The 10,504-nt window shown below is 47.2% G+C and overlaps 1 protein-coding gene across 2 annotated transcripts in view; it reads left to right on the forward strand.

The window, feature by feature from the left end:
- Positions 1-10,504, forward strand: part of unc5ca (unc-5 netrin receptor Ca) — a 134,592-nt gene that overhangs the window by 104,611 nt on the left and 19,477 nt on the right. Inside the window, exons 6-8 of one of the 2 annotated variants that reach the window (XM_031570529.2) lie at positions 2,639-2,806; positions 3,514-3,678; positions 7,452-7,508. In XM_031570529.2, the coding sequence (XP_031426389.1) occupies positions 2,639-2,806; positions 3,514-3,678; positions 7,452-7,508 (390 nt within the window). The remainder of the gene's footprint in view (positions 1-2,638; positions 2,807-3,513; positions 3,679-7,451; positions 7,509-10,504) is intronic. The other variant, XM_031570530.2, reaches the window with a different exon arrangement.

Below are 10,504 nucleotides of genomic sequence, written 5' to 3' on the forward strand. Positions count from 1 at the left end.
TTCCATTCCTTTACCATTTGTGCTTCTCTCATCCACCTTCGGCACAGCAGCTCCTCGTCTGCAGCCATATCTTAATGCGGCCGCGTGCCGACATCTCCTGGGAAAGCTTTGGACACATTATAGGACTTTATCCTATAGGGAGCGCGGTCTAGTTCGGGCACTTTCGAAGAGATACACTTCTAATTGGGGAAGAAGTAGAATGTGAAGAAGAGGAGGGGGAGAGAAGCAAAGTGGGTCACATCAACAGGCCGTCCTCACGGCTGGCTGCCCGCTGGAGCGGAACTTGTTCTAATCGGAGACATTTAAAAGGGAAATAGTGAAAATAAACTCCCCCAGATTCCAACTCTACATTTGTAATCATTCATCTCCAACCAGAGGGAGGAGATAGCAGGGGCTCTCCGCCTGGCTGCCTCACCTTGTGTGGATAATCTCCACTTATTAGAGTCCCCCTGCAGGACAAAGGCCAGATGCTTGTGTGTGTCAGCCAGGGGTAAATGGGTTGTGATCCCTTAGAAATCAGAAGAGAGTGATAGAGAGAGAACGAGGGAGAGGCGGGTGAAAAAAAAAGTCACTCGAGTCACACTCTCCACTTCAGCTCCCTTTTCCACTTCGCCGCCCGCCGCAGAGTTTTCTGTAGATGGCGAAGAAATGTCTGAAGATGGCAAAATGTTTTCATCACTGCACAGAGTGGCTTTTCCAGAGGTTACGGAAAAGAGAGAGAAAGAGGGAGGGAGGGCAAGGCAGATAGAGAGAGAGAGAGAGAGAGAGAGAGAGAGAGAAGGATTTGGAGGATTAAGCCCTGAAGTTTTTTTGTGTTACGGTATTTGGTGGCTCTTTTCTGTCTTCCTCCCTCCCTCTCGTACTCTCTTGTGAGCGTGTCCCCTTCCCAGTACGCCACCGATTCTATGCTGCGGGCCGGGTGAAGAGGCCGAAGGAAGAGAAGGGAATGGAAGGGTAGAAGGATGTGGCTGAAGTGTTTGTCGACGTCTGTATGCTAATGAGAGCCCACGGCATGTAACAGGCAAAACAAAAAGACGGTGATTTTTTTGTTGCTGCGTGCCTAGCAGCCGAGTGGCTCTAACGAAACCGGTGAGGGTGGTGCAAGCCCTCCCCCCCCAAACCCCCCATCCCCTTCCTTCGTGCGCTATGGAGCCAGTCATTATCAGCTTCGTCAGCACGCCAGGCGTTCGGCGGAGGGCCCGCTTTGATGTGGGATCATCCTCTCTGACGCAAGTGCTGGAATCCGTCCTCTTCTTTTGGCTGCATTCTCCAGCACCCCCCTCCCACCCTCCTCATCCTCCAACACTGCTGCACCACCACTCCCCCTCCTCTACCCCCCCACCCACCACCACCACCCTTTCACTTTGAAATGGCACATGAAGAAAGCAGGAAGCAATTGAAGGAAGCCCAAGTCTATAACAATATGGAGAGTGGGGAGCTTCTTATGATTAATCCACTCCTTCAGAGGAGTCCAGAAATATCAAGAGCTATCGCGGGCACCCCAGCTTTGGTATGTGCAGGCCACACGCTGGCATTTAGTGTGGGTCAGCATTCTTGTGGAGGACAGAGACATTTACATGAATATGGACATAGACATAGACCATCGCAAACACTGAACTCAGGACGAGTGGACATAGAGGACAGGAGCAATAGAGTATATACAGAGACATGATTAGATATCACGACAGGCATGGACACAGATGTAGGATATAAGATGTTGACATGGGCCGTACTCTACATGCATGAGATCATGAACCATATTGTGCGTAGAGCCTGATTACAGACACGGATGCGGATGATGGACATCAGTGCTGACATGAGGCTGGACTGAGACACAAACACTTGCAGGATCTCACGTAGACCTTTGAACTGAAATTGTCATAATCGCTTAGGATGCTGGTCTCGCGTGGAGAGTCTGACACACCAGAGCTCTGAAGTCATCTCCCGTTAGTCCAACAGGACCAGTGAGTTAAGTGGAACGGGAGCCCTCAGGAAGTCTCATGTCTCACCTTTTAAAGAGGCCAGAGTCGAGTAAAAGAAACATCTGCTACACACACTTGTCATGTTTGGAGATGGATGTGTTGTGTGAGTATTTATATACGTGTGTGTGTGTGTGTGTGTGTGTGTGTGTGTGTGTGTGTGTGTGTGTGTGTGTGTGTGTGTGTGCATGCGTGTGTGTTTGTGTGTTTTCATATGCACATCTATATGTGTGTGTGTCAACGTGTATGTTTGTCCGTCTGTGCCTGTGTTGCTGTGTAAGTAAACTGACGGTACTTGAGAAGGAAACTACTGTGGACAGTGCAGCTCCCTGTGTGGGGACCCTGTGCAGCTAATGGACAATGCACATGTCTGGAGGTAACAGTAGACGCCCGCTGGCAGGATCAGGGAAGCAGGGAAATACCAGCGGATACAGCTGCTCTCACACGGCACTTTGACTGCCACAGCCGCAGCCACTGCCAGTTCCCTGTGCCCTGGGCCAGTAATGCTTCTCAACACTCATGAAAATGGATACCCCTGCTCCATTGTCCAGATGGAGAGCTGGTTAAATGGAGAGAAATGGTCTGATTAGGTTTGAAACTAAACACATTATGTGCTTTTTCTCCCTTTGTTTTCATTTCCTTTCTTGTCGTTTTTATAGTGAACGGAGGATGGTCGACTTGGACCGAGTGGTCGGTGTGTAACAGCCGCTGTGGGCGGGGCTTCCAGAAGCGTACGCGGAGCTGCACCAATCCGGCGCCTCTAAACGGCGGCGCCCCATGTGATGGAGCGGCCATACAGAAACTGCCATGCACCTCCCTTTGCACTGGTAATGAGGACACACACACATTCACAAACACGCACACACACACACACACACACACACACACACACACACACACACACACACACACACACACACACACACACACACACACACACACACACACACATACACACACACACACACACACACAAACACACACACACGGGCCAAAGCAGAACAGCATAGAGAATGACCAATAAAATGTGTTTAAATGTGAAAACAGAATGGCGGTAACCATGAATAGGGTGATCCTCATGACTGATTACAATTATACAGCTATCAAAGTCCAGTGTTCCATACCCTCATGATGGCCTATTACCAAATAGCCCCTTAAAGCGCGACAGGAGTCACACTAACCTCATGTCCAAACTAAGGCTTACAGCAGACAGACCACACTGATAAAAGAGAGAGAAGAGGTCAAAGTAGGGTAGGTGAGGAGAGGAGAGGAGAGGAGAGGAGAAGAGATGAGAAGAAATGACAAAAAAAACATAGGAAAGGTAAGGAGAGTGGAGTAGAAAGAGATGGACAGTTTGGACCTGAATTTGAGATTGAGCTGGACGAGACAAGATGAGAGAGGACGGGACGAGTCAGAGAACAAGGCTGCCTGCCAGACTCAATGTCTCTGTCTGTCCCCATTCCTGTGTGCGTCAGCCTGACAGTGTCCGCCCTCTCTCTCTCTCTCTCTCTCTCTCTCTCTCTCTCTCTCAAAGTGGACGGGGAGTGGACGGAGTGGAGCAAGTGGTCGACGTGCGGCACAGAGTGCACCCACTGGCGCCGGCGTGAGTGCAACAACCCGGTGCCCAAGAACGGGGGCAAGGACTGCGATGGCATGGTCCTGCTGTCCCAGAACTGCACAGATGGGCTTTGCATGCAGAGTGAGTACTTCTATACCACCACCACCACCACCACCAACTCCTCCTCATTCTCCTCGTCCTCCCCTCCTCCGTGAGCTGCTCCGCAGGAAGGAGGCAACCTGCAGGGCAGGGGTGCAGGCGCACATTCACATGCCACTGTATCCTCATGCAAGCGATGCCAACACTACTTGTGCACATGTAGGCACTCACGTCATGCGGGTGCCCATGTTGGCACAAATCAGCAAATTACCATAGAAGCTTTCTATTTTTGTGATCATACACCCTTTAGACTGTATATAACTCTGGATGGATGTGTGTACATATACCCATATATATGAGTTTTTCATATAACTAATTTATATAGTCCATATATGTATCCTTATCTTCACATACTCATTAATAGTAAGGTTTACTTTGATAATATGAAATCAACTTTACCTCTTGAGGAGAGCACAAAACATTCTATGACAAGAATTGGACAGGTAGTTGTGTTTCAGGGTGTTACCATGCTGTAGCCTAGTTCCTAGCAAGCTAATGGTATGGGGACCTTGTAAGGGGTTTCTAGACATGTCATTGTAGTCTCCTGCATGAAAAAGAACTGATGTTGCTGTGGATTAATCCACTCAGCCGTCCTCGGGGGCCCCCTTCTTGCTTCGGGCCCCATGCAATTGCCTGTTTTTTCGCGACACCCCTGCCATTAAGTCTGCCTCATAAAATATAAATCGATGTGGTCATTGTGATCTTTAATGTTTTTCATTCCAAGAATATCTACGCCATATTAATTAATAACAAAAAGTCACTGCCTGTGACACAGTGCAAGCTGTCCACACTGGAGGGAAAGACTGGGCTTGTGTGTTTGCCTGTAAGTGTGTGTGTGTGTGGGGGGGGCATATGTGGTTTGTGTGTGTGTATATGTGTGTGTGTGTGTGGATGTGTATGTGTGTACGTGTGTGTGTGTGTGTGTGTGTGTGTGTGTGTGTGTGTGTGTGTGTGTGTGTGTGTGTGTGTGTCTCTGCATACTTGTGTGTATGGCCTCTCCCAGCACAGTTGTGGCTACTGGGCTGCTGCTGTATGCTGAGTCGCAGGAGCTGGGTGCCCACAGCGCTGCAGTGGGGAGCAAACAAGGCGCCGCCGACCACAGGACACAAACGCAGCCTGCAAAAGTGCTAATGACCCCGCGCCATGAGTTACCAACACCAATTACCTGAGCCATATGTCCCACACTCAGGAGTTTCATATAAAAGATAATGATAAATGATTACCGTGCATACAGCAGTGTAATTACCCTGGCTCGGAGATTATTGTGACTTTTGACCCCAATGAAGTGTAATCTTCTAACTAGTGGGAAATGGGCCTCAGAGCTGTAATAATGGAAGAATGCTCTCCGTGGGCTCATGCAGGCCAATTATACAGCACAGTAGCTGAGACATATCTGCGTGTGTTATTTTACTCGTCTGTTTAGTTGCAACAGGTAGGAGAACGTGCCGATGCCGTCAAATGCATCTGTTTCACAGGCACAGGCTCCAAATGAGAGGGGAGGTGAAGCTGAGAGATTTACTCAGTGGTTACCCCAAGTGACATTCAATTCCTTTACATGTTTGTGTCCGAGACGTTTACAGAGACGAATGGTAGATGTTTGATGTATATCATTTTGCATGTAAGTGCTCAGTATCGGTATAGCAATTACTAAAACGCACCAACGGAGGAGTAAGAAAAAATGCTCTGCCATAAAAGCATGCATTTGTATTGGCAGCGCTATTGATTCCCTAAGAGACGGAGCGTATGTGAGGATCTATAGGAGGCGGTCACAGGATCTGTCGGGCCATATTTCTTGCTCAGTCATCACTGGCTTCCAAGGATCAGGATGGAACCCAGCCCCCTCTCTCATACAGCGACTAAAAAAATCAGTCCATTGCACGAGATTTATTTGAGTCCATCACCCTGTTAAAAGAAAGCCAGTTTCTCTCAGTTTCAGAAATCTATAGCTATGGCATTAGCTACCCCCTTCCCCCACCCCTACCCCCACCACCACCACCACCAACACCCTCCCAACTCTCCCATGTAGATGGATAGCTAGTTTACCAGGAATATAAAAGCCATAACGATATAGATTTAGGCTCATTTCCCCTGATTGATTTTGGGGAGTTAAAAGGCTGAGGCCTGTGTTTTTTTGTCTGCACTAATGTTCTTGGTACATTTAGGGGGAAATCCATGTGCCCTTCAGTGCTCTTGCTGTCACAGAAATGATTATGAATCTAAAATGGAGGCATTCCACAATTGCTCCTTATTGATATCCACACACATACACACACATTGAGCATCATTACCATTAAGCTATGGAACAATGTGAACACTGGAAAATGAGCTGTAGATTGCGCTTTGGAAATATTTTATGGTGCTCATTTGGTTTCTTTGCCGTTATGTGTCTGTTTCTTTTTCTTTTTTGTGTTTTTAGCTGTTGTGTTTTTTTTACCCCGAAGGCAATTCTTCGCTCTCCTCTCTTTCCTCTCTTTCCTCTGCAAAGTTTTCCCATTAAAAACCTAAGCAGCTGAAATCCATTTGACCTCAGTCTCCTCCATCTCAAGTATCTCCCCCACCCCTCCCCCCACACACACACTTTTTTTCCCTTTTCTGTTTTTTTTTTCTTCTTTTTTCATATATATGGCCTTTGAGTGCTTTTGTAACTCCATTTTCAGAGACAGATGACATCTCTGCCGTTGCTATATATCGTGGCACTTTGGAATGAGCTGCACAGGCCGGGTCACTCCAGAAAAAGAAATATCTTGTATTTATTAACTCCTGCACGCTTCCAGCGCCTACCTCTCGATCCATCTCTCGTGCCTTTTGTAAAAGAAAAAAGTTTCTCTTTTATCTTTGAAATGAATAAAATAAAATCACTTTGAGTAACGAAGCGACAGGGGGAAAAAATTAATGATCATTATTATCTAAAGAGTTGCCATCTGCAGAGAGAACGAGCAATTACTTTTTAAAGGAGGCCCCACTCCTGAGTGCTGCACATTAACAAAGGAGATAGAATTGACTGGCACAGCTTCCTGTGGTTACATGAGCAACTTTGTGTTTATGTGAAAGTGTCTGCTCTGCCATGGCAGGAACACTGCACTGGATATTCATATAGAAGAATGTAGTAAGATGGTGGGACAGAAAGTGCTAATGTCAATGCTTAGCCATCCTCTATGACAAGGCACACTGTTCTACCTTCTAGTGCTCTCTCTCTTTCTCTGTCTCTCCCCTCTCGCTACCTCCTCGTCTTTCTGCATTGACGTGTGTGTGTCTGTGTGCCATCCTGTGTTGTAATGTCCTGGGTTTGCCCTTTGTCTCTCATGCGTTTGCCGGTGTTGTCAGCTGTAATATCCGTCCACTGAGTCATTAACTGTTGCTGTAAATGTCTTCTGTTTCAGTCTTGGTCTGTGCAGGTTTAAGTCTAGACTGCAAATACTGACAAGACACTGAACTCATTTGTTTACTGCCTGTCTAAAAATCGACTGCCTGTGTAAAAACGGTCTTACTAGACAATAAATGCAAAACACATAGTGTAACAAAAGAAACCTGGTTCTATCCACATCGGAGTCAGGTTACACATTTCACTCACTTACAGGAAACATAATGGCAGACAAAATTAGGTTGAAGTTGTATGAACAAGGCATTATTGTGTGATCTCATTGTCATTTTATGTTTGTATGTGTGTGTGTGATTCAACTCATTTCAGTTTTGTCTGTTTGGGCATGTTTTATGTCACCCCCCACCCCCACCCTCCCAATGTCTCTCCCCCAAAGGTTCTTTGTATCAGCTGTCTACCGAGCCTAAAGCCAGGAATGATTTTGGAGTGTCATGTGAGTTGTATTTTTTTGTGTCCTCTCTGTTCCTTTACCCCATTTGCTTCACTTTGTGTTTTTTTCCATCTCTCCATCTCTCCATCCTGCAATCTCTTGCTTCTGTGTGCGTCTGTCGTCCCTCACTATTACTACCCTTCCCATTGTTCTCGAACAAAACCTGAGCTAAGCAGACTCCATGTAGCAAGGCTGTAAAAAATGTCACCCAATTAGGCTCTGTGATATCACCTCTGGCTTGGAAAGTAAAGAGAGAGAAATAATAATGTCTGCGTTCAAAGCAGTGGGAAAGGTGGACCTGATGAAGACTCCAGCCCAACATCCAGTTTCATCGCAGACCAAGTGGAGCTCTGGCTTTCATACTTCGCTGCATGTTAAATACACATGCGGTGGTGCTCTTGCCCGTGTAAAGGGCCGAGTCTCCCATGCAGTGCAGTGCTTCTTAACGGCCTATTGCCCAGCTCACCAGTACTCTGCTGCTCTTTAAAGAGTATGGCAAGCCAATGACAAGCCCTGTAATAACTGTGGAGACTCAAAGCCTGAGTGCAATTATTTTGGGCAGTGTGACATTTCCTCTTCTTCTTTTTTTTTCACTGGAAGGCAACAAGGAGTTATCGCACCATGATATGAGTCGGGCTGCTGATATTTATTCAGATGAAATAATCCTTTAGTTTTCATTGCATGCGTTCTCTTTTTTTTTCCCACACTGAATTTCATTTTGTATTCAAAGGAGCATATTAATCTTTGTGATACGTTTTAATGGAGCAGTTTAGTATCGTGGCACTTTTATCATCAAGGAATGTGTGTAAGATGGCACGTCTCGGGGGGATATCTGTTAAATGACTGCAGGGAATCAAGGGAGGGGGAAAGGGGGTGGAGTGAGGGGGGAATGGTGGATGCATTTAAATGATATTCCAACTCTTTCATCTGTTTTTTTTCTGTTCACTTCTTTTTTGGCATTGCTTTGTCTGGAGAATGATTAGAGGGAGTGGGATGCTCACGAGGAAGTGAGATCCCAGCGGCCTGGTACAGTCAGCTAACTCAGCTAGCTATCAGTTAACTCCACCAAGGAATGACACGTGGTGAGATGAGATAGGAAACTGAAATCTCCAGTACGGCGCTGGTTACCCATCCTCTCTCACCTGAAAATGTGGCCTAATGCCTAATGTTGCCATGGCCTAATGATTGGCACACAGTCGCCCTCTCCAATAGTTTTGGAGTTGTGTTGCCAGAGACCTTTGTGGCATCATAAGATGGGTTATTTATAGGCTTTTGAAAGGCTTCTGGAGTGCAAGTGCAATGCTGTCTTGCAACTCACAGCTGTTGCTATGTTATATTGAAAAGCATTGTGTGTGTGTGTGTGTGTGTGTGTGTGTGTGTGTGTGTTTGTGTGTGTGTGTGTGTGTGTGTCCATGAGTGTATTTGTGTGTGTATTTTTAGAGTTCAGCAACGGAGAGATACACTACATTAAGTAGCCGCATTAAGACTCCCCACTGACATAATGGGGATGGTTACTAAAATTTGGGCGGACTCCTCTTGATTCACTCCATGAAGTGCCAGCTTGACTTGAGCATGCTTCTCTTCCCTTCTCCCCACTCACTGGGTGCACTTTCTATGCGGGAGGCAGTTCAGATACTGATCAGGGCAGAGAATAAGAAGCCCTCTCACCTCTCTCCCCGATCCACCCCACAGAGAGAAAGAGAGAGAGAGAGAGAGAGAGAGAGAAAACTCCCTCCAGGATCGATAGTTCCATGTCGGGAGCTGGACGCGGTCCTCCTCCTGAGCTGCGGAATGAGGGCCAGACAGGTCGCCCAGGTAATCAAACCTCGTTAGCCTCAAGTCCTCAGGACTGGGCGGCCGTGGGGGCCCATCTGCATAGTATCTTGGTGGCTTAATTACAACAGCGGCCGATCAATGGGATCAATCAAGGCCTCCTGACTCCCCTGACAGCGCTTCCTTCCCGCATACAGAAAGGCCTGACCTTTACACACACACATACACACACTCCTCCATCCATATACAAACACACACACACACACAAATCTACTCACACTTCCCCATCCACCTGTCTGAGTACAGCACACACCCAACTAGCAGCGCGGAAATATGTTTGACTGATCGCAGTTTTCACTAGCAGTTGTTTTTGCTTTGTTCTATTTTCGGCCATCACTACTCCTCCCGATGCATTCCCCATTTCCCATCTTTGATTAAACACCGGAGTGACACCATTATGTGCCAAAATCAATAATGGAGAGGAGAGAGTGATTTGTCCCTAAAAAATGGGCTCGGACACTCACAGCTCCCAGAGGTCAGGCCGTCTCTGGTGGAGGGCAGAGATTGCATTAGTGGGAAGATGAATGTCGCTGCCTCGCCGGCTAACTATGTAAGATGCATGGCCACTGATCCTGACACAGATTGGTGGCGCTGGGGAGCAGCCCGTGGCCACAGGCGTTTTCAGGCTGACAGAGATAGCCCTGCGCCTCTCTCTCTCTCTCCCTCTCTCCTTCTCTTTCTCTCTCTCTGTCTCTCTCTCTGTCTCTCTCTCTGTCTTTCTCTCTCTGTCTCTGTCTCTGTCTCTCTCTCTGTCTCTCTCTCTCTCTATTTCTCTCTCTCTCTCTCTCTCTCTCTCTCTCTCTCTCTCTCTCTCTCTATCTCTCTGTCTGTCTCCGGCACAGCTGCCATACGCAGAGGCTGCAGCAGCCAGACAGTCCAGAGACAAGGTCAACAGTAAGACCACAACCCTCCCTAGCCACTAATGTCCATTTGTTGTTTTTTTGTTGTTTTTTTGTGTCCCTTTTATAGTTCTGACAGAGTAGGGCCCTGGTGGGTAGTAGCCACGAACATTTACGGGCACATGATGTTTTTTTGCTTAGTCTGACCGGAGGACTGTTTTTGTGTGCTGAAACTCTATCTGGTTACAAAGCAAACATGCCTCTTCTTTTTTTTTGACCAGGGCTTCTCCGTTAATGTTTTACGCAGGGCATGCTGGTCAGAGCATG

This window comes from Clupea harengus, chromosome 7, assembly GCF_900700415.2.
Source record: "Clupea harengus chromosome 7, Ch_v2.0.2, whole genome shotgun sequence".
Taxonomy (NCBI): domain Eukaryota; kingdom Metazoa; phylum Chordata; class Actinopteri; order Clupeiformes; family Clupeidae; genus Clupea; species Clupea harengus.